This window comes from Lepisma saccharinum, chromosome 10 (genome assembly GCF_977018435.1).
Source record: "Lepisma saccharinum chromosome 10, izLepSacc3.1, whole genome shotgun sequence".
NCBI classification, from domain to species: Eukaryota; Metazoa; Arthropoda; class Insecta; order Zygentoma; family Lepismatidae; genus Lepisma; species Lepisma saccharinum.
In genome coordinates, this window is record NC_139238.1 from 54,437,792 (window position 1) to 54,462,950 (window position 25,159).

The following is a 25,159-nucleotide window of genomic DNA, read 5'->3' on the forward strand; positions in this document are numbered from 1 at the left end:
CCACTTCGTAAAAAAACTTTATTACAGCTTAGTAACAGTTCCCCCATACTGAAGTTCATGAAGAGAAGTTACAACAAAGAGCTTTTGCGTTTTTGTGAAAGGAGTACAGATTTTATACTCATTTCAACCTTTATGGAAAAGATACAAGATACAAGAATTAAAAATATGACACCGTTAAATATTACGTCCACAATCAGCTATCTTTCTGTAAGTCCAGCACTGCTCTTTTGTCTTCCAAATGACCAAATAGCCACTTCGAAAGCTCTCCACACTAATTCAAAAAACACTTAGAATCACTAAATCTTCTCAGTTAGAAAACTTCACTTCATCTTCTCTTCCCCGATGTCTCTTGGATGTCAATATTTCATAGAAACTCTACGATAATCCAACAATTGATACTCGTAACTGGTCGATTGCCGACTTTCGTGAATTTCTCAACTTCGCAGCACATTTCAAATTTCTCTCGGCCTCAAACTCAAAAATAATATATTTATAATTAGCCAAATGCTAAATTTTTGTACGCACCCACTTGATTTATCAATTTCAGTGTTTAATATAATATGTTAATTATAAAAATAAGTACTTGTGTTATTCAGTGATGTCATATTTTTTTTAATCAGTTTTTTAGTATGAGTCTTGTTTTTGACTAACCTTGATATAATTTAATGTTGGTTACTAGGTAATGTATATGTTTGATTCTGATGGCTGAAGTAAGTGACTATACTAAATGTTTTAATTTGTGTACTCAAGTAATAATTTCGAGGTAAATATATTTTTAATTCTAAAAATAAGTTTATTTTCGAGTATAATTTTGTGTTATGAAGATCAACTGAAGTTATAAGGTATTTTAATTGTTAGAGATTTAATATATTTTACATAACATACCCGTAAGTGATTCCCACGTCTTGGGAGGGCTCACAGTTGTGTTCACCGGAATGGATTAACTGTAAGTATATCCAGCGAGTTTATACCAAGAACGTAAAAGATATTTAATTTTTGGAGCCGCAACGAGGGCATCGATAAATGTGTTTAAGTAGGGTATGCAGAAGCGTAATATAAGAAGTGTTCGTCGTAAGTTAAAGATGGATACTTTAAGTTGCTGTTCCTATAAAGGGTAAGCAGATGATGAAGAGGTGGAATGCAACGATTGTAAATGAAGCTTCCACTTGTGTTGTGCTGGTTTTTCTTTGCCAAAATCTCACTATATGGTGGAAGAATTTAAATGTCTTCTTTGTAAAGAAAAAGGTAACAAAGGAAGTCCTAGTTTGGAACAGCTGTTTGTTTGAAAATGGAGAACATGGAAATGGAATGGAAAGAAGATAAGAGTAACAAGAAAGGATAAGAAATGAACAAGAAAGAATCAGGAGAGAAGATAAAGAGGAACAAGAAAGGATAATAAATGAACAAGAAAGAATCAGGAATGAAGAAAGAGGAGAACAGAGGAAGGAGAGAGAAGAATTGATGAAGCTGCTCAGCCAAGATACGGAAGAATTATCATCAAGAATAGAGGAAGGGTGAAAGGAATGTAGATATATTAAAAAGACTCTGAGGAAGGAAATAGCGTGTGAGAGGCAGTAAGTAGCTGAATTAATACTAAAACTGGAAGAAAAATAAAAGGGGAACATGAAAAGTGTAACTTAGACTTGACACAGGAGAAAACAACTAGAGAAACTAAGGAGAAGGAAATGCAAAAAGAAATTGAGAAATTGAAAGAACGAATCGAGAGTGTTTTTAATAATTCCAAGGCCAGAAGTAACGGAGGGTTCCTCGGAATTGCTTGATAATTTAGAACTAAATCAGAGAAGGCAAGAAAAGAAACTTGAAGAAGTTACCGAGAAAGTTGCATCTGTAGATAAGCAGGTCGACAAACTTCAGATGTTAAAAGCAAGATGTCAAATTCTGAAACCTTCTCAAAATGATGAAGCTGTATTTGAACCTGGATTGAACGGTTCGACAAGGAGAGCTGTTCTGATGAAACTGAAACTAGAAAAATTACAAAGCTCAGAAAGGTAAATAATAACTGCATGTATGAAGGATGGAATCATGATGAGATGTCTTGTAACAAGGTCAGTAAGAATGGTTCGTACAAATCTTTTCGCATGTCTGATGTTAACATCCTTTGTAAGTTCACTGGTGAGATTAATACTGTCTCTGCAGAGAGGTGTTCTAAAGAACTAGTAACATACCTAGATCTAATGAATGTCCCTATGTTGTTTCGATTGAAGTTATTGCCCTCTCTTATGATGGGAAAGGCTAAGGCGTAGTTTGTTGCAAATGAGAAGAGGTGGAAGACTTTTGAACATTGTTGTGTTGCCTTCAGAAAACAATATGCCTCTGCTGATGAAAAACAAAGGGAATTGTAGGCGCTGAGAAACGAAAGGTATTCAAGGAGCTGTGGCCTATCAGTTGAAGAATATTTCTGGGACACATGTGGCTCTTATTGTAATCTTGTTGATAGCGTTGACCAAAGCAAAGAGCTGAACTTGGTTATTAGTCAACTTCCGCTGCGAGTACGTCAGTTGGTACTTACTCGCGATCCACGCAAAATGGACCAACTTACCACCTTTTTGTGAATATATGAAGCCTCGGAGCAAATTGAGGGATGAAGAACAGATAACCCGAGATTCGAGGACAGAAAACACAACCAAGCTAGAGTTAGGCAATTGAAGTATTCCAGAAATCAAGCCAACTCGGAGAAGGGGCTCTCAGATAATGGAAGGTCTGATAATGAGAACTCGAGTGAAAGCGCTCGACAAAGTAACAATCCTCCTAGTGAAGAGAATAGAAGCTGGTTCTACAGAAGAAGGAACTGCGAGAGATCACAGCGATCCTCTGGAGAAGAAATAAGAACGCCATTCCGAAGAAGAAGTTCTTATGGTAATAATAATTTCTCCCCACATCGCGATAACTGGTATAGAGGTAACTAAAATTGGAGGAGGAAGGAGAGTGCTACACAGACGGAAAGTTTGGATAGTGGAGAAACTAGTGTTAAGTAATTAGATGTTAACACTTCTGCCCTGTCCTACACTCCCAGACACTGAGAAGCAGTTGCTTAGTTGAGTGGACGGGTGAGAGTTTTAAAAAAGAAAATTTACTCCATTTTCATTTTGTTAATTTTCTTGTTGTTTGTGGGAGGATGACATGATACGCACCCACTTAATTTATCAATTTCAGTGTTTAACATGTTAATTATAAAAATTAATACTTGTGTTATTCAATGACGTCATAATTTGTTTTACTCAGTTTTGTAATATGTGCATTGGTTATTGACTAACTTTGATATAATTGAATGTTGGTTGCTAGGTAATTTACATGTTTGATTCTGATGGCTGAAGTAAGTGACTTTTAAACTAAATGTTTTAATTTGTGTACTCAAGTAATAATTTCAGCCTCCCCCATGGCGCAGTGGTAGCGTCATTGCCTTGTGTGGAGGCAAAAGTGGTTCGGATTCCACTTTAAACTGTAGGTCCAGTCCCGATTAGCCTTACTGCGCATAAAGTGAACTTAAAACACCAAATCAAACCAAACAAAAACCAATCAAGTAATAATTTCGAGGTTAATACAGTTTTAATTCTAAAAAGAAGTTTATTTCCGAGTGCAATTGTGCCTTATGAAGATCAACTGACTAAGGTATTTTAATTGTTAGAGATTTAATATATTTTACATAACATACCAGTAAGTGATTCTCACGTCTTGAGGGTCCTCACAGTTGTGTTCACCTGAATGGATTAACTGTAAGTATATTTACCGAGTTTAAACCGGGAACGTAACAATTTTTAGTAAAAAGTCTCTTCGTTTCTGGGGCGTCAAAACGCGCAAACTCTACTCAAGATTAATCAATTTTGAAAATTGTGAAAAGTGCCACTTTTAAACATAAATATATCCTTAAATATACCTGGTCTTCTCCAGGTGATAGAACTCATAATCGGACAGTTAATATTCTAATTGATAAAGGAAGGCATACTAGTATAATTAACGTTTGTTCATATAGAAGTGCTGACTGTACCGGTGAATATTATTTAGCAATTGATAAATTAAGAAAACTCTCAGTAATAAATCACAAGCAAGAACATTTTTATAGTTCTAAAACTATAAAAGAAAATTTGCTGGTGAAAAAATTAATAAAGATTACCAAATTAAACTGTCAAATAGATTTAATATTTTGCATGATTAAAACATAAATGAAACAGATGTAAATGAGAATTGGGAGCATATACATAATGCAATAGAATCAGCAGCTAAAGAAAGTATATGATACCAAGACAAAGTAAGGTGTGGTTTGATAATGAATGTTATAACCAAATGGAAATGTGAATTTAGGGTAGAATTTAGTGCTTAAATAACCCTCATTATATAAATTGAAGCAATTATAATAGAAGAAAGGTTGAAGTCAACTGCACATTTGGAAAAACAAGAGAATACCTTAAAAGCAAAATAACCAAAATTGAAACAAACAGCAAAAATGAAAATATAAGATATTTGCATAAAGGTGTAAATGAATTTAGAAACCTAAAGTAAACTTGATAAAAGAAAAATAAACGGTGAAGTTTTGGCTCAACCAAGCGATATTCTAATTAGAAGGAAAAAACTAATTCAATGACCTTCTAAATGTTCATGTAGGAGATTAGTCAGAAGTAAATGAAGTGCACACGGCAGAACCTTCAGTTTCAGAACCTATCTTACCTGAAGTTGAAGATTCTCTTTAAAGGCTCTTTAAAGAATAATAAATCACCTGGTATTGATTTAATACCAGCTGAGTTAATTAAATATGGTGGGAATTCTTTAATATATCAAATTCATAAATTTATTTGTTTAATATGGAATAAAGTAGAAATCTCTCAACAGTGGAAAAAATCCCTCATTATTCCGATATTTAAAGAAGATGATAAAATTAACTGTGTTCTATACTCTCAACATCATATAAAATATTATCTAACATTCTTTCAACATGACTAGCACCATATGCTAATGAAATTATAGGTGATTATCAATGAGGATTTAAACGAAACAGATCAACTGTAGATCAAATGTTTAACATCAGACAGTCACTTCAGAAAAAGTGGGAATATAATCAAAATGTCCATCAGGTATTCATTGATTTTAATAATACATATGATTCTGTTAAAAGGGATACATAATACAGGGTGTCCGGATTGTAACTGACATTTTTAAAATAGTTATTAATTACATTTCAACAAACCGAGCTTTTTGTTAACAAACCATTGCAACGGCAATAGTACGTACATTTGCGAGTTTGATTCAGAAATATTTCATATATGTACAACTTACGGTGGCGGCACTAGTGCCGCTTAAACAAAAAATGGCGTCTGTGGATGAAAAAGCCACGGAACTCAATACGGGAGGCGAGCAGACAGCTAGGAATTAAAAGGACCACTGTTCACTAAGTCGTGCACAAAAGAATACATTTGTAAGCATACAAGATGCAGTTGTTGCACAAAATTAAAATAGATGACAAGCCATTGATTTGCCATTGACATTTTGCAGAAGGTAGATGTTTAGCCCTCTGGGCCTCTTTATTTAGGGGTACATCAAAGATGTATTCTGGCGAAAAGATAGATGATCTACAACAACTGCAGGACTGTATACGGAATGCTCTTACATCTGTAACCCCTCAATTGCTACAGAACACGTGGTAGTAGACTGAATACAGGCTGGACATTCTCCGTGCAACAAACGAAGCTCATGTGGAGCTTTTCTGAGCTGTAACTGCTTCCAATAAAACTTGGTGAGTTTGCTTTCAAAATGTAACACACTTTTAAAAACTGCCCGTCTCAATCCGGACACCCTGTATATTAGTCGAGTTTGGAATACCTAAGAAGCTTGCTAACATGATAAAAGTATGGAATAATCAAACAGAAAGTAAAATTCGTGCGTGTATTAACATGCCTGACAAATTTACAACCAAGGAGATGCATTATCCCCATTGCTCTTTAATTTTGCTTAGAATATGCTGTTAGGAAGATAAATGAAACTACTGACATACTAAAATTAAATGGTCTGACTCAGTTGCTAGCATATGCAGATGATGTGTAGACTTACTATGGGATGATATAATACAATTAAGAATAACGCCAAAATCTTTTTAAAAAACAGCGAGAGAGATAGGTTTTAAAGTTATCAAAGAGGAAACTAAATGTATGCTTTCTGATTGAAATGAAATGTAAGATAATAATCAGAATTTAATTATTGATATTGGATCTGCTTTTAAAATCCATTTATCATTCTCAATTCACTTCGCGAAACCTATTTTATAGTGATGTTTATTCAAAGGAGGTAAGATGTACGTGGAATGTGGAAACACCGCACACAGTGATGTCCATTGAACTGTGAAAACTGCGGGCTGTCACTGCGAGTCAGTGACACGTTTCACGTTCATCTTTACTACGTTGAATAAAAATTTGTGAGAAATCTGTTTGGCATTGTGAATTGACAATGATAATGGATTTTATAAACAGATATAAAGATCTTTAAAAAAAAAACAATATTAATTTTTAATACTAAGAAAAAGTTGTTTAGCAAAATTGAGAAGAACGGTTTATTGACAAAATATTAAAATCTGAAGATTAAGAATTGTGTTTAAAATATTTCTGACTACACCGTACTAAAATGTCATCACTATCCGACCACCCGTTTTTCATTTATAGAATTTCAACGAAGCGATCGTTTGCAAAACTAAAAAACGGCACTTTTTTTTCTCACGAATACAAAAGATAGAAGGCCTACTCGAAAAATAATTGGTTATCATTAGTGAAGATTTGAATAAGCTAATTTTTTATGTAACTCGTCTTTATGTAGGTATATTAGTTAGTTTGTAATTGGAGTTCCAACTCGAGTATCTATAATTATTAATCAGAGAGTAAAAAGGACGTGGAGACAGGTGAGTGAAAAGGTTGACATAATTTTGAACTGCATAATGTGTATTCATGTCCAGATATTATTAGAATAATTAAATTTAGAAGACTTAAATGAGCAGGCCACGTGGCACGAAAAGACGAAAAGATGAGTTTACAGGATTCTTGTTGAGAAACCTGGCGGTAAGAGACCTATAGGAAGGCCAAGATGGAGGGATAATGTTAAGATGGATCTGATGGAATTCGGTTGGAATAGATTGGATTGATATTGACAGGGATAGGGGCAGACGGAAGACTTGTTTTGCTGCAGCCATAAACCTTCTGGTTTAAGAAGGCTAGAGATTTAGTTAAAGGTATGGTAGAACGGAGTCATATTCTTATTAAAAGCTCCATTACAGAAAAAATGAAGTTCTTTATTAACTTGTCATATACTTTTATAGAGAGAACATTTCATTCAGTTGTTAATGAATTATTACTTCGAGAAGAGCATTTCGATTTTAAGTTTATACTTAGCTTCAGTAAACAAAATGTCCTTTTGTAATTTTAGGTTCTGGAATAGCTGAGATAAAACACGTTCCAGGAGAAAACGTGGCTTTCGTGACCATCACACTGTCAGGATCTAAACAGGATGAATTGTGGAGAGCTCACAAATTGGAGGAAGGCAACTTCGGAGTTCTCGTCATCACCTACGATTGTATGAGGCCAGCAGAAAGTCAAATTCTGGTAGGCTAAGTTGAATTTTATTACTTCTAAATCCACCTTTTATCCCCCGAGTTCCCTTTGAGATCCATATTTAGAAGCACACATCTGCTAAAGAAGTAAGAGACTAAGAATTTAGCGGGAGCTGTGCATCATATTTTGTAGCCTTTATCAAAAATTCTCTTTAGATACAACCAATTTTGGACTAATTAGTATTGTTATACTAATCCATCCTAATGTTTTAGGATGGCTCTTATTTTACAACTTTTGAATATCTTCTAGAACCCCCCCCCCCCGAAACTGACACCATTCGGCATGCAAATAAACCGTTTCAAATTTCAATTCATTCAGCAATGGAGAGGCGTGCCGAAAATATTTGTAAACCTTCTTTCAAAAGTGCGGAAGCCTACACGACGGGAGAAAAGTGTCTAATGTCGGAAAAAATTCCCCGAAAGCTAAATGTTGGTAATCGTGAAACTACTATCTGCAATGCAAAATCCAAAAAGTCCCCCTCTTTCCAATTCCCCAGGGCCTCTACCCTCAACCCCAACCAACCTGAGATTCGGACAGTTTGATTCTGATCTACCAGGTGGTCATAATTAAAGTTCCTCTGATCAGAGCCGTCTTGAGCACGTTTAAACCATTGGGATCCTGTGCAACTATCCACCAACTATCTGATAAGCCGACCAATGGTGACGGAAAAAATTAGTTCAAATATTTCCCACCAGCTGGAAATATGGCGCTGAAATCTCATGAACAGTGAAGAACATTCTGTTGCTGAATCATCGATCACGCTGTCTTACACTTCCACAGAATCATTCACGTTGACGGCCGGCATATTGAATACTGCTTTATAAATAAAAATGAAATTTTGCATGTCTGACTTTGGTTGTTCACATTTACACCTTGTGTTGAAAATTTTGAGATAATTTGCTTTACGTTAGCATTCGTTTCACCATGTTCTCCATATACCAAGTTTCCGAGTGAGGCCATATTAATTCTGATAATAACACCCTGTATATCTCCGTAGCTAATGGCTGGCAACAATGAGTCAGTCTGAGAGGTGTCACTGCGAAATGTAATCAGATAAACTTAATGGAATCTCGAACAAAGAACGTTCAAAGCACACCATGAGGAAAGTTTAATTTATCATATTCCCAATGAAATATTATATTTTTTTGTAAACTGATTCATAACAAGCAATTAACTCCAGTAAATAATTGACCACATATTTTGAGAATATGAAATGAGTTTCACTTTACTGTAAAGTGGTTGATTATGATTAAATTTGGCTTTAGGAAATTAATCTCCAGCTTCTATAATTATGGGGGATACTCAGGCAGGGTAAAATTTTAAAACACTATAAAATATGTTATCAAGTCGTCTAAGTATTGAACGTTCAAAACTGAACATCAAAATTATAAAAAGTACTCGGACCAAAGTATCCAAAAATCGACCCGGAACCTGCTTTTCTCGATGGGGGCGACCGCGAAATATGCCCCAAAATGTCCAGTTTACGGAAGGCCACGGTCAGGTTTGAGCTTGAAATAACGCGTGTAACGTGTAGCAGTGTCCACGTTACAAAAATATATAAACTTAATATTTTTTTCTAACTATAATTCTATATGTTAATGGTTAATTACCTAGTAATGTGGAACACACTTCGTATGTGTGGAACACACTTCGTATGGTGTTAGTTATAAGTTCGAAAAGTTTGTTCCTTTCTGCCAGCAAGCTGAGCTGTAAGTTTATTATCGGTGACAACAATGCAGGAAAGCTAACGCTATTGTGTAAAAGCCAGGCAGACGCTATCTTATGAGAACGTTGTCACAGGGAAAATACGAAAGATTAGGCTGTCTTTCCCACTCTATATCTGTCGTGTCCCTTGGCGGACAATAATTATACTTATATCATAATAATATCTGACTCTTTAGCTTCAACACAGTATTTTCAGAATTTAGTTACGTTAACGCAAAAGGAAGTTATGTCCGAGCAAACAAAACCTGTATATAAATATTTTTGCTTAACATTTTCACGTTGATTATCGCGTGGCCGTTGCGGGGAGAGAGGGGAGTTGAAAGAAGTCATACTCCCTGGTCAAGTTAAATACTGAGTATAACGTTTAGAATTCTATTGCATATTTATTAATCACAAAAGGGTAAAAACAATAATTTTGCATGTAACTAATTATGTTTCTCATTGATAATTAATTTGTATTTTATTGTGATGTAAAATTGGTGTTAAGATAAAAGTTTGTAAATCCATCACGGCACCATTAAATTCTACATAAGCAGCTGAGCTCGGTGGCTCATGGCCTTTTGTATTCGAAAATCTGATAAATGCGGAACTCGTATAACCGTCCTTTCTTTCAACGCTCGAACTTCTGCCTTTACATTCACTTCGATCTTAGAAATTAGTTCATTCTGGGATTACCTTAGGACAGTTACTTAGCTTTTCTGGTCAGAAGGCGTATATTCTCTCTGTTCTATGCTCCTGGATAGGAGATACAATTGAGAGAGTAGTGATTGTCTTAAGATATGCCGGAATTCGGGATCGGCCGATAGACTGTTAGTAGTCAACGTTGGTATCCCTGGTCAGGGTACACATTTTCTTATTCGGTGGTCACGGAAGAATCTTCGGTTCTCTGGTCAGAGGCTGGAGAGAGAAAAGGAAGTTGGATACTTAACTGGATATCGACAGAACCTAGTGGGAAGAAGGATTGTCGACTATTTGTAGGATCTTGGTCAGATCTATAAGTAGATTGAGAACCTTTGACCCAGAATTACGACGGACCTTTCATCGAGAACAGAGGCAGCCGGATTAACCGAACCTTGAGCCGAGGAGACTCAAGCCCCGAAGAGTTACTGAGCGTGTAGCCGAGGCTCAATAGACCCATCAACCAAGTAACGATCCAGGGCGGATCTTACAAGTGGCGCTGCAAGGTTTTGGGCTCGAAGTATATATCCGGTGGTTCTTCTGAAGTTACGAAACATCGTGATGGTAACAAGAAAGTCTAAACGCAATTCATTGTCGACGATTGTAGAGGAACACGAAATTTTGCACTTTGATTGTTGCTCCGATCAAGATGAAGAAAACCGGTCATTTAGGTGAATTTCCTGCATCCAGTGGAAACATTTCGTTTGTAAATTTGAGGCTGAATCCGTGAAAGGGCACAATTTAGATGCCGTCCGGTGTAAAGATTGCCAGGGCGATGAAGATGAGAATAAGGAACCTGCTATTGAACTTCCTCCGTGGTTGACAGTTTGGTCCGAAATTGAAGAAAAAAAAAAGGAAAAAAGAAAAAGCAGCAGAAGAAAAGAAACATCAAATCGAAAAGACTACAGAAATGAAAGCTCGGAAGGTGGAAGGGAATGCTGAAAAAAATCGTTGAAGATAACAGGTGGCAACAATTCTGGAGTACATTAAGAGAAGAGAAAGCATAAGAAGAAAGAAAGCAACAAGAAGAGATAGCAGAAGAAAAAGAAAGCGACAATAAAAGAAAGCAGAAGACGAAAGAAAGCATAAGAAGATAGAAATCGACAAGAAGAGAAAGCAGAATATTGATTGATTGATTGATATAAAATTACTGGGTGCGTCGGCAATTATGGCCATTTTGCACACTTCAGAAAGCAGAAGAAGAAAGAAAGTGACATGCTGATAGATCGGAAAATGAAAAACGGCGGAAACAGCTGCATGAAACTCTAAGCAAGGAACAGTCTCAAAATAATGAGAAGTGGGAGGTACTCCACACAACGCTTACAGTTGAGCGAGAGCATGAAATGTAAGGAATTACTCGTTCCATGGACACTCTGGGAGTGAGTGCAACCGAGATTGAGGAACAGATGACTGCCTATCTAGGGGAAAATGAGGAAGTAAGTTCTAAGGTTGCTGAGTGCTTCGAGAGGTTAGAGAATTTTGATGAAGAACTACGTCAAGGAGAGAGTAAGGTTTCCTCTTTTTCTGAAAGAGTTACTTCAGCTGAAATTAAACATGGAACAAAACATAAGCTCCCTGAGAGACAGACTTCAAGAACTTAACGTAAATCCATCTCAACAAGAAACCGCTGTTAAGTCACCTTATGACTTTGATAACCATCAGTCAGCTGGAGAGACGTCAGATTACGTCGAGTGTGAGGGTGCACAGACAGAACCTAGTAGGAAGAAGGATTGTCGACTGCTTGTAGGATCTTGGTCAAGGTCTATAAGTAGATTGAGAACCTTTGGCCCAGAATTAAGACGGACCTTTCATCGAGAACAGAAGCAGCCGGATTAACCGAACCTTGAGCCGAGGAGACTCAAGCCCAGAAGAGTTACTGAGCGTGTAGCCGAGGCTCAATAGACCCATCAACCAAGTATCGATCCAGGGTGGATCTTACACGCGTATTGTTTCTATCCGGGCGCACACGCCGTCTTTCCTTTTTCCCTCCGACAGGGCCGGTCGAAGAGGGGGTGGACTGTGCCACTGCCCAGAGCGGCAAATTTTTAGGGCGGCAACTTGTCAGGGTGGCAAAATTGGGAGAGAAGAAAACATAAATCTGTTGAAAACTTAAAAGTTATAATATTTCTGCATAAAAGTTGTTCGAAATAGGCTCAATAATAACTGAATGGTAAATAATTTGAAACTATTGGTTGCCGGAAAATGTAGCATTTACTATCCTATCGCTGATGGAATCATGAGTGCTCGCTAGTTTTCTGGTTTGACTTTTAATTCCATATAAATGTAGTGAGCAAATATCTACAAGACATTAATCTCGATGTTAGATTTCTTGCAAATATATCAGAGCACTTTGAGGACAAAACTGGAGGTGTGAAATGTTTAGCTTACTTGACATCACATTTAGATATAGACGATCCAAGCATAGGCAATGAAATACAGGTCCGAAAACTGAAGAAGGGACATTTTCAATGTGAAGCAGAGAACTTAACTGTTGAAAATCCACAAACACAGTACAAAGTTGATTTTTATTAGTACCAGATCGTAGACTGGATGAAGAGAAAGATTTGAGCAGCTTAAACATCATAGTGAATTTTTCGATTTTTTGCATATTAGTATACTTAGATATGTCATCGGATATTTTGTCTGAGAAGTGTACAAAACTTGAAGTATATTCATACATGAAAGCTCTGCTGATTTAAAAAATAAACTGAAAGTCTTTTAGGCTATAAAAATACACAAAAGTACACCAAAGGAGACCTTAAAACTGATACAGGTTTATGATTTTGCACAATGTGAATGTTGCGCTTCGAAGCTTATTAATTTTACTGGTAAATAACCTTGGCAAGTGGCGAACAAGTGTTTCGAAACTAAAGCTAATATAAAAGCAGGAGCATGATCAACCATGTCTGAAACATGCTTGAGTTGTCTAGCGATGTTATCCATAGATCACCATCTGGCTGAGAGATTAGATTACGTCGATATGATCAAGGAACTCGTTGGTGTCAAAGCAAGAAAATGTTCCTTCAACTAAAGTATTTTTAACAACTGTAGTTACTTATTACTATATTTTAGTATAAGGGTCTAAGGGCAAATTAGAAATATTTGAATATGTTGCTACTCTTTAGTTACACTTAAAACATACCTTTTCGTAAATTTAATACCTTAAGGACTATATTAAAAACAAAGATTGTTTCCATCTTATGCAAGATTGCATTATGTGAAAAAAATAATAGAATGTAAATTTTAAAACAAATCCAATCGTTAATCATAGGTCTACAACTGTAAAAATATAAAGTCAAGTCTTCAAAGCATGTATTTCCTAGTACTTGTTACATTTAAGATATGTTTAACATTATAAAATGTAATATAATGTCGCATTTTTTAAAGTCTTATTGTGGTCGAGATATCCCTTTGTTCTTAATAGTATTGTAATAGCGTGACAGGTCTCATTATTTATTTTATAGTTTGATGTTTTCTTTGGAATATATTGAATTTCTCTTTCCCTTTGGCGAGGGTGTGAGCCTTTCGAATTAAGCGGCATCTGTCGCGACCGCCCAGGGCATCAAAATGACTAGCGCCGTCCTGCTCCGCCCAACAATTTCTTCTACTGTTGTACAGCATTCATTTATACAGACGCCTAATTCTGACAATTTATGGATGTCATTCGACGTTCTTCTACACAATTACGGTGGAATGTCAGAGAAATTGGTGACTGTTCTAGCATTTTGTGCAATTCCTTGATGCCAGGACAAAATCAAATGCGACTGACGCATCACAAACACCAAAGATTTTGGATAGACCATGAAATTTTGTTTTCTAATTCCATAAAACCATAACAAATAGGAGACTACTTAATAACAAATGTTCTCACTTTTAAGTCACTCTTGGTCAAAATTGTCTTCCTCTTTTAATCTCTTTCATGGAATTGTCACAAAATTGTGGATTTTACTTCTTCCGAAACATAAAAAAAATATAAATTTTCACCGAAAAATGCCGACTCGTGCTGGCCTCGCCTTATTTTTTGCTATCGCTGTTTTTTTTTTCAAATGTTTCGCATGTTTCGCTGAAAATTTCTACGCATTACATCTCCTGTGTGTGCTTAATCTTAAATAATTGAAGGGCTCGGGCGTAAAACATGGTAAGTGACATTTTTTTTGATATCTGAGTTCATTAGGAAAAAGTTTATTAGAAACAATACTGTAGATAAATTATTTTCGTGTTGTGTTTACCAATTTCAGAATGCTTCACTGAGTCCAACGAAAATTGTATGACATGGCAATTTCACTCGAAAATTAAAGGATGGCACATCTTACTTTGTAATTAAAAAACAACCAAAATGTCAGTTACCATGTTTTACACCCGAACCCTTCAATTAACTTCTCTACGCTTGGAGGAACCAGGCAACGTTGAAGTCTACTGTGTTTCAAAGACAACAAATCCCATTGTGGCAGCACTGGCAGAGACAATTCCACGCAGGAAAAACAACGATAGCGAAAAATCAGGCGAGGCCATGCCGACTCGGTAGCTCAGTAGCAATGGCACGGTATGCCAGAGACCAGGGTTAGAGTCCTGGACGAGCATGCATTTTTCGGTGAAAATTTCTACGTAGTAGAAGAGTATAGGGAAGAGTATAGGGGGAGGGGGTACACAATAGTTACTATTGTGGAACCCTTGTTCACTCTAATCTAACCCTATTGTTGTATTTTACATACGCGCTACAGCTGTTGATGAGTCACGGATGATCCATGCAGACGTGAGAGCTTGGAGTTAATGGTTTTGAATGGAGTAGATTACAATGAGTACAATATATACTATTATGGAGTCCATTTTCGGCCTATTCTAACCCAATTCTTGTACTTTACATACGCGAGGATGAGTTATGGATGAATCATGTCGTCATGGGAGCTTGAAAGGAATGGTTTTTAATTAGGGTACAATAGATACTATTATGGAATTCGTTTTCGGCCTATTCTAACCCAATTGTTGCTTCTTATATAGGCGAGGATGAGTCACGGATGATTCTTACAGTTGTGGGAGCGTGTGTGACGATTCCTTAATGAATGCATGCCTCGATTTCTGCAACTTATCAAAATCAAATATGTCATCCTTTTCAATGCCAACCACAATACTAAGTCCCTGATGTCCAACTTACTATAAAAAAATTAAAATTAGTATAATTGAAGATCTGGATTTTAACGGATTCAACTGGTCACATAGGGACCCGTATAGAGGCCATTATAACACAATATCTTGCGTTATGTGCGCTTTAAAGGCGAATAAATTATTAGTATTCAGGATCGATGTAACCCATATGCAAACGCAATCTGAGGCCAGAATGCATGATATTAATAATAGTAACTTTCAGTAAGACAAGAATGCGTTGAGCACAGAGACTCCTAAATAAACTTTCGTACGGATTTCACAACATACAAGAAGAATAGTACCTACACCCGGAATCTAGAGGGATCTTTCCCGGGCTAAGGGAAGAAAGGTTCCGCGCTCGCTTACCTGAACTCAATGGGATAACAATTTGTGATGGATTTCACGTGCCACAAATATTTTAACACGTTTGTATTAAATTTTTTGAGATTTCAATTTTCTTTTGTAGACGTAACTTAAAAAGATTTTTACCTTCAGAATGTATCTACAGAGAAATTCTACACTATTTGATTTGTCTGAACTAAGAACAAGACGGACCACGATTTACAGAGGCAATCGGTTTCGATCTACTTATTGCCTTTTTTACGGGATTTCGGACCACGGGCCCTTCGATAATTGCTTTACAAACAGCAGGGTGATTGTTAAGGCGTATTTTTTACGTAAAATTGAACAGATTTTGACTTTGTTTAATATTTCACAATATTTCACGAATTTTTACCCAGAAAACGGAATTCATACGATTCAAACAAGATTTTGTATTATATTTTGGACAGAAAGTGTGTTTTTAATCTCTTAACTGATTATTTTACAAGTTTATGCATATTTTTTACGAAAGTAACACAATATAATCTATTGAGGCAAGATATTTTTATTACATTATTGTTCACAAACAGATTTTTTTCAACTTCTTGTATTAATTTTTCTATTTATTGCGTTTTGTATCTTATATTTAGTAATTTTTAACTTAAGAGTTTTTTTTCATTTAGATAATTTCTGTAATCACTAAGTAAAAAGTACTTTTGACTAAAGGTTAGGCCTCAGATATATTATTATTTTTATTATTACTATTACTATTATTATTGTTGTTGTTTTTGTTGTTGTTGTTGAATGTTGTTTTTGTTGTTGTCAGGGTTTACTGATTTCCACTACGTTATTTTTTGGTTTTGTGTTTCTATATTTATTTAGGTCAGGTTATGCCTGCTACGTACGAAAGTTGGTTTATTTTAGACTTTCGTCAGTATTTTCTTACTGTTAGGTTAGATAAAGTTTCCTGAATATATGAGAAGGTTTCCATATATTCTTGTTCTTGCATGGTTTTCATATGATGTGATCAGCACCACCCTCCAAGTGTCATTACACAATGTACCCATTTTATTGAGACTTATTGATACCTACAGCCTCTTTATGCAGGAGAGACGGCTTGAAAATTTCGATCTCAGATATCCCACATCTATCTTTCAGAGTATTTTAAAGAACATTTCAGACTTATTATGTGCCACACGAATATCACAGCTTGCTTCATTTTCTAAGTGTGTAACGCTGTTATTGTATTTTTAGCTAAGGCTTACTAGATAAATTATACGAAATTTGTACTCTTTGCACTTCTACGAGGACAGACGTTTACTGTAACTAAAATTATTATGTGTCTATAAGGACTGAAATCTCTTTACCAAGGTGTCTATAACTGGACGTTTATTAATAATGTTTGATTTTTCCCTTACATGACAAATCACACGATAAGACGATGCTAGCAAACGACTACATGTGTCTTTAGTCCACTTGCCAAACTTTTTTTGCTTTACTAGAAGCATTTTTTAGTCTGATGTGCCATTCAGGATACTTTTCAAGTATTACTGGTTCTCTTGAGTGTTTGACTTAATACCAGGAGTTATATCTGTTACACTATACGAATCTTATTTTTTTTTGCTACAGTCACTATATGTCCCTGAGAAGTAAAATCTACTGATTGAAGCTTAATGTTTTGGCTGTAGCCTAATAGGGGCACTTAGCATGTTTATTGCTTATTTACAGGACAAAACGAACCTTAAAGAGGATTGTAGGTGCCATTGGTCCACACGCCAGACCCTTATTTACATGAAAGAAGCACTTTCAGGAAGTACTACGAGGAAACGAAGTTGATGTTTGAGAGTTTTACTATAAGATTACCCTTTACGCAACCAATATTGGTAATTTTATGAAACTATATGTATCAGAAGTATTTACAGGCCAAAACGATCTAGACTTCGATTTATAATATATCAGGTGCTAAATGTAGCAAGAACTCTGCTTTTCTATATTTTTGGGAATTCAAATATATTTTAAACTTATACAAAAACAGATTTTTCTATGTAAGTATATTTTTATTGATTACCTTGTTTAACAGACCAAACAGAAATACGGCAAAATTCAGTAATCTGAATACTATGAATAAAAAGAAGAAAATGTAACAAACACAAGATTTCGCTTTCTGCTTTTGTAATTAATCGCGACGCTGAGGATGAATGGAAGACCAATAATCTTATAGACTGAACATAACTTACCACTACAGAGGCCTATATAATTAGAAACTCTAGAGTACTCCTAATTTAAAAAAATAGGTTATACTGTACTGTTTGTTAAAGATTTTGTGTTTGGCAAGCTTATCAAGTTACACTTGTATCCATTTAATGACAAGTAATGCTAGAACTCTCAGATTTACTGAGTACGCTCCATATATTTGCTAATTTTAACAATATTTTATTTGATTATAGCACAAGTACCAAAGAACTAGGAATTAATTTCTAAATTCAAAGAAGAACAGTATTTTAAAGAAAGAGTTATTACTGCCTACAAATTTTATATTTATTATGTTATTTAGCCAGTTCTTAAACTCTATATATGATAAATGATGAAATAAATTAGTAATATAACAACTGGTTTACACTATCTGGTATTTTGTGAATAACGAAAAAAGGAATCAATTGCTTAATGTTTTTACTACTTTATACTTATTTTAAAGAACCAAAGCAATTAATTTTACAGTTTAACTTAATTTTTAAAAAATGTAACTTATGTAGGTGTCTAAGTTAGGTTATTTAGAATATATGAAGGTGTTTAAAGTTAATATTTCCGCTATCAGAGCAATTAACAAGCATGTTTTACAAACAAAAGGTAATGTTTACACTTAAATTACTTCAATCAGAGACCAATATTTTACAGTAATTGAAACGTTCAGTCCATGTAAATACTTTACTGCATCAGAAAGTTTGTTATTAGTCTATTAAGTATGCTATTTCGTGTCATTCTAAGGCAAATTTTGTTTAATTCTCTGCTTATAATGGAAAGTTTTGCACAATTTTCGATATATTCACTATCTTCAAAAAATGGTACTGATTTAGTGTATTTAATTTATATTTCTTGTAATTAACTTATGTTTCTTGTAATTAACAAACTAAACTAATTACTTTGACATGTTAAAAAGCTCATAATTTCTATATCTATTTCTATCAGTTAATTTTCATATTAATATTATTAGATATAATTTTGATATATAACAATATTGCTATTTTTATCAAATTATGTAAGATCATACTCTGGTATATACTCACATAAACCCACATAGTATCTCTCTAACATACGTACATATGCCTGTTTCAATATTTTAGTAAGAAGATTGCACTTTAGCTATTCAAGCAAGGGTAGGTAATGTAGTATTTATTAGGATTAGTAAGTCCAAAGTGCTGTTTTTTTGTTGTCCAAATACAGATGAGAACAGAGCTGAGAGACTGTTATGCATCAGTTTTCATACCTGTGAATTGTATCCAAATTGAGTACTATTGAGTGTGGATGCTTCAAAGATTTTCTGTTATTTTCCATTAATTCTACGAGACTGTAGAGAGTTTTCTCTTTTCAAGTAGGTTTTTCATTGATTGTATACTTTTTTATTTTTGGAACTTAGCAGTTTTATGTTATGAAGCAGTTTGTTTTAGTATATTTTACAGGATATTTTTGGGATATTGAGTGTCTGCTGTTACGGTAGTAATTATCTTCCCTTCTTGTGTCGTGTATTTGGTAGGTCATAGTACTTAGAATAATCGCTAATGACTTATGAATCTATGAAGCTCTCCCTGAATTATCATTTGGAAGATGCCCTATACCCCATTCCGTTCTTTGCTCTGAGACTTTAGAAGCCGTAGTATTCCGGTAATATTATTAATGTAGAAGTAAATTAGTAAGTAAATATATGCATTTTCCTGATAAATTATACTCATCTAGTCGTTTTATCAGGTATAAGTTCGAAAATAGTTTACTGCATATGTTGTTAATTTGCTATTCTCATGTACTACGTATGGTGTAGTTTATTTGCGTAATTTGAATTATGTGTAACGAGTATTGGCTATCCCTTTTATTCTTATGTTGATGTTGAGTTTGTCTGTAAGCAAGCACTGTTTTACTCTATCCTATGGCTTGGGATTCTCTAGATATATTGTCTTTGCAGTTTCAAGTTTCCCCTATGTTCATTCTATGTAATCTATTATCTGTGCTTTGACTGTAGTTATTGATGTCCCTTTCAGGATTCCATGTTGGTTTCTGTTTATTCTTGTTGCTGATTGATCAGTTAAGTTGTTTGACTTCAGTGCTAACATTTTGACTTCATTCTTGATTGCTTTATGTATATTTTCTTATTTGTTTACTGAATCTACGTGTTTTTGTCTTGTAATATTATTCACTATAGTATCAAAAGTATCTTTAAAAATTGATATTTATCAATAATCTAGTATATGTATATATATTGTGATTTGTCATTATATTGTTAAATTATTATATTTAATGGAAAAATGAAACAATATTAATAAACGTCCAGTTATAGACCCTTTGGTAAAGGCATTTCAGTCCTCACAGACACATAATAGTTTTAGTTACAGTATAAGTTTGGCCTCGTATAATTGTAAAGAGTACAAATTTCGTATTGTTTATTTAATAAAATTTATAATTTATAATTTTATTTAATAAGCCTTAGCTATAAATACAATAACAGCATTACACACTTAAAAAGCGAAGCAAGCTGTGATATTCGTGTGGCACATAATAAGTCTGAAATGTACATTAAAATACTCTGACAGATAGATGTGGGTTATCTGAGATCGAAATTTTCAAGCCTTCCCTCCTGCATAAATAGGCTCTAGGAATCACTAAGCCTCAATACAATGGGTACATTGTGTAAAGACACTTGGAGAGTGATGCTGATCACATCATATGAAAACCATGCAAGAACAAGAATATATGGAACCCTACGCATATATTTAGGAAACTTTATCTAACCCAACAGTAAGAAAATACCGAGGAAAGTCTAAAATAAACCAACTTTCGTACGTAGCAGGTATAACCTGACCTAAATAAATATAGAAACACAAAACCAAAAAATAACGTAGTGGAAATCAGTAAACCCTGACAACAACAAAAACAACATTCATCAACAATAATAATAGTAATAGTAATATTAAAAATAATAATATATCTGTGACCTAACTTTTAGCAAAAGTACTTTTTCCTTAGTGATTACAGAAATTATTTAAATGAAAAACAAAACTCTAATTTTAAAATTACTAAATATAAGATACAAAACGCAATAAATAGAAAAATTAATATAACAAGTTGAAAAAACCTCGTTGTAAGTCCAAAATGTAATTAATAATCTTGCCTCAAAAATTAAATTGTGTTATTTTCGTAAAGAAATATCCATAAACGTGTAAAATAATTAGTTAAAAGTTTAAAAAAACATACTTTGTGTGTCCAAAATGTAATAAATACTCGTGCTTGAGTTGTTTAAATCTTGTTATTTGTTTGAAAGATAATCCTAAACTTGTAAATAATAACATAAAAGTATAGAAACATACCTTGTATGTCCAGAAGAAAATGGAAAATCTTGCTTGAATCGTATAAATTCCGTTTTCTGGGTAAAAATACGTGAAAAATTGTGAAATATTAGACATAAATAAAAATCTGTTCAATTTTACGTAAAAAATACGCCTTAACAATCATCCTGCTGTTAGAAAGCAATTATCGAAGGGCCTGTGGTTCGAAACCCCCTAGAAAAGGCAAATAGTCAATCGAAACCGTTTCCATCTGTAAGTCCTGGTGCGCCTTGTTCCTAGTTCAGACAATTCAATTATATTTTAAACCAAATAGTGTAGTATTTCTCTGTAGCTACATTCTGAAGGTAAAAACCTTTTTAAGTTACCTCTACAAAAGAAAATTGGAATCTCAAAAAAATTATACAAACATATTAAAATATTTGTGGCATGTGAAATCCATTACAAATTTTTATCCCATTGAGTTCAGGTAAGCGACCGCGGGATCCTATTAATAGAGAAGCTTTCTTCCACTTAGGCCGGGAATTAACTCTCTGGGTTCGGGTTGTAGGTACTCTTTTACTTGTATGTTGTCAAATCAGTACGAAAGCTTGTAGATGAGTCTCTGCGCTCAACGCATTCTTGTCTTATTACAAGTAATTGTTACTAATAACATGCATTCTGGCCTCATATTTCGTTTTCATATGGGTTACATCGATCCTGAATACTAATAATTTCTTCACCTTTAAAGCACACGTAACGCAAAGTATTGTTTTATAATAGCCTTTATCCGGGTCCCTTCGTGATCAGTTGGATCCGGTAAAATCCAGATCCTGAATTATACCAATTATGAGTCACCAGCGACGCAAAATGTCGTCTCATGACGCCATCGGCGACTGTAAACTTTGCATAACGCCATCAAATTGCTATGAATAGCCAAAACGTTTCCTCGGTACTGAATAATATTCTCTAATTGAAAACGCATTAACTTCAAATATTACGTGCTCGTTATATGTTGGTGGTCTTTTGTATTCCATTTCTATTCAACTTAAAATTGTGCGTATTTTGTGAAATGTCGGTGATATATCAATGTGAATAAAGTTTTACTCATAATGAAACGATTTCCATATAAAATCTCTTTGGAAGCCAGATTTTACTTGACGACTTTCACGAGCAATTCTGCATGTCTATTTTGGAAATGATTCCCTAATTGAGGGAAACTGTTTGTTAATTATATACTTTATAGCTTATATTTTGATATATGATATCGGTAATGGAAAGATATTGACAAATCAACACGGTATGATATAATGAACGTTGTTTTTTTTCTAAACGAATTGCTTAATTTGTGTATGGAATAATAAAATGCTTTGGGTATGTATAAACTCTCATGAGTGAGTCAAAGGGGGGGGGGACTAGCATCTCGGTCAGGATCATATTTGTACTCGCACTGTATTGGCTAATGCTTTTGACGTCACCAAGAGGACACGAGCGGCAGAAAGCATTACGGAGAATGTATGTAGTAGATGGCCCATAAAACGCTGTGTTTTCATAAATCTTTTGATATTATACACCAAAACTGTTAATTTAATTTGACAAGAGATGAAATACGTGATAGGATAATACATTTATTCCAAAACAATGCATAGTTTATTTTTCAGACATTATTTGCGTGATATCTTGTCCCTGTAGTCCACTGCCGGCTTTTCTTTCCAAGTAACCTGTTGCATTTATTTTAAATATCTCATTCTGAGGTAAGTTCTTGTCTGGGTATATTCTGATATGACTTATTCCTGAATATGCTGGAATTTCTCTTTAATATTTTTACGTTACTTTTCAGATTCTCCAAGTTGATCGTAACGATGAGGATAAATTTGTATTTGAGTTTTTGTTATTTAGCGTTGCTTTTCTTCCACTTTTGCCTAATCGCGACGAACAGTTTCAAGTGGTAAATAGTTGGAACGGTTACTAACATATGGCAGCACTATGTACAGCGTGGATTTCGTTTCGCTTAAATGATGTAAATAAGACAAAGGGAAGATGAAACTAGATGTATATATTGTTAATATATGCAGTAATTGAGACTTGATTTGTGGTAATGGGACCATAATGAATTATGAAAAAGGGAATAAGAATAAATGATAACAGTAATAATCATATACGTTACGACCAGAAGATTAAAGAAGTCGGGAAACGTTTTCAGATTTGGGTCTTTACTCTCTGGTTGGGAAGGAGATTTTCCACCTGAGTTTTTGAGTTCTTTTGCCCTGGTTGCGCCAAGTCCAAGGCTCCACCAAAGCACAACGAGTTGCGCATTCTATGTGGCACTGGGTTAAGGAGCGCGTGAAAGGACGTGAACTTTATCTGTCTCTTTTGGTTGTCACGTATAGTTGGCGGCGCAGTGATACAGATGCCTAAGAAGCGTGGGAAACGTGGGAAGCGGGCTGGCAGCAAGAAACGTAAGGCCTCATTGGCGTAGCGCAGAAAGGAAGGCGGTGAGATAATTCAACCACCAGGCATGTGTTCCGAATCCATTTGGATTGAAAAGTGATGATAAAATTCAAAACAAAAATTATGGAATGAACATGCTGTTACGTGTTCCTGTATTTTAGTCACGTCTAAGGAAGAGAACAAATTCAAGTTGATTCCAATAGATACTGTTGAAATGGCAAGGGATATCTATAAGGGTATCAAAGAAATTGACCCTAAGGAGTGGACCTCAACAACAATAACCAGAAGGATGTTTTTGTTAGTAGTTCAACTAGTTGTCAGTGGATGTGACAATTATAAGAATATATATATATATATATATATATATATATATATATATATATATATATACACGTATATACGTACTATAAGAAGAAGTATTCAGGCATTGGAAGTATAAGCAGCCGTCATGAATTGATCCATATACATACATTGAGAAGAAGAAGTATTTCCTGTACTGGTAGAAGAAGAAGCCTTCTTATACGGACTCTTATATTATAAGAAGAAGAAGTTTTACCATATTGTAAGAAGCAGAAGCCTTCCAATATTGATTCCTGTATTATGAGAAGAGGAAGCCTTCCTATTATGATTCCTGTATTATAAGAAGAAGAAACCTTCCAGTAATTTTTGGATTAGAAGAAGAAGAGCCGACATCAACAGAAGACGTTTTATCTGTAGATAAGAAATAGGAGATTTTGGAAGATAGACGTCGATATACCCTCAAAGATATATATATTTATAAATATATAGACAGCTTAAATATGACTACGTGTATCAGACAAATCTAATTTAAGGATACAAAAATATTCGGTGTATTGTACTCTCAGTAGTGAGTTAAATAAGTAGTTTCCTTTCATTCCTTAAGGTTATTATTCAGTTTTAGTTGCTCTGAGTATCTCATATTTTACCTTGGCCTAAGTCGGACTGGTGCTACTCTTGGAACGTGCCAACAGAATAAGTGATGATTAGTTTAAATTGATGAATGGACATTATCAGAGAACACCTATCCGGGGACTTGAACCGGGGGATGTTGGATGCGAAATGGAAAGTCGACAACATAACGTCCTCGGCTACCGAGCCGGTGATTGATTTAGGATAGAGACGTAAACGATGGCTTGTCGGGAAACGTTCAAATAACAATATTCCTTCCACGTAATACTGTATATCCTAGGAACTTCATTCTTGCGGGATAGCGAGGCTCTGGCAAGTGGGTCAACTACCTGTGTATTACTTTGTAGGGTTTGTGCTCTTTGTCCTATCCACAAGGGTTTATGATAATCCCTTCATCCATTTCAAATACTCACCATTCATTTTCATCGTTGCGATTAGCCAAGTGGTAAATTATATGTAAAAAAAGCAAGAGCAATCAAATTCAAAACAAAAATTATGAAACGAACATGCTGTTACGTCTTCCTGTATTTTAGTCACGTCGCACTTATCAGCCAACAGTCAGAGATTGCTTTTCGATCGAATGATACTTCTAATAATGGAAGGTAAATGGAAGCTGAGAATTATAATTTGGTATTTTATCCACCTGACTTTGAGGATATTTATTATTAGATTCTATTTGTAACAATATTTTAAGGTAAATACTAATGCGCGGAATTTTAAAAGAAACTTATGGCTAATTTCGGCACTGGCTTCCTAGCATATTCTGTAATAGTTACATTG

The 25,159-nt window shown here is 34.8% G+C and overlaps 1 protein-coding gene across 1 annotated transcript in view; it reads left to right on the forward strand.

The window, feature by feature from the left end:
- Positions 1–25,159, forward strand: part of LOC145993912 (inter-alpha-trypsin inhibitor heavy chain H3-like) — a 473,549-nt gene that overhangs the window by 195,850 nt on the left and 252,540 nt on the right. The window contains exon 7 of the mRNA XM_083129826.1: positions 7,420–7,595. Coding sequence (XP_082985952.1) covers positions 7,420–7,595 — 176 coding nt within the window. The remainder of the gene's footprint in view (positions 1–7,419; positions 7,596–25,159) is intronic.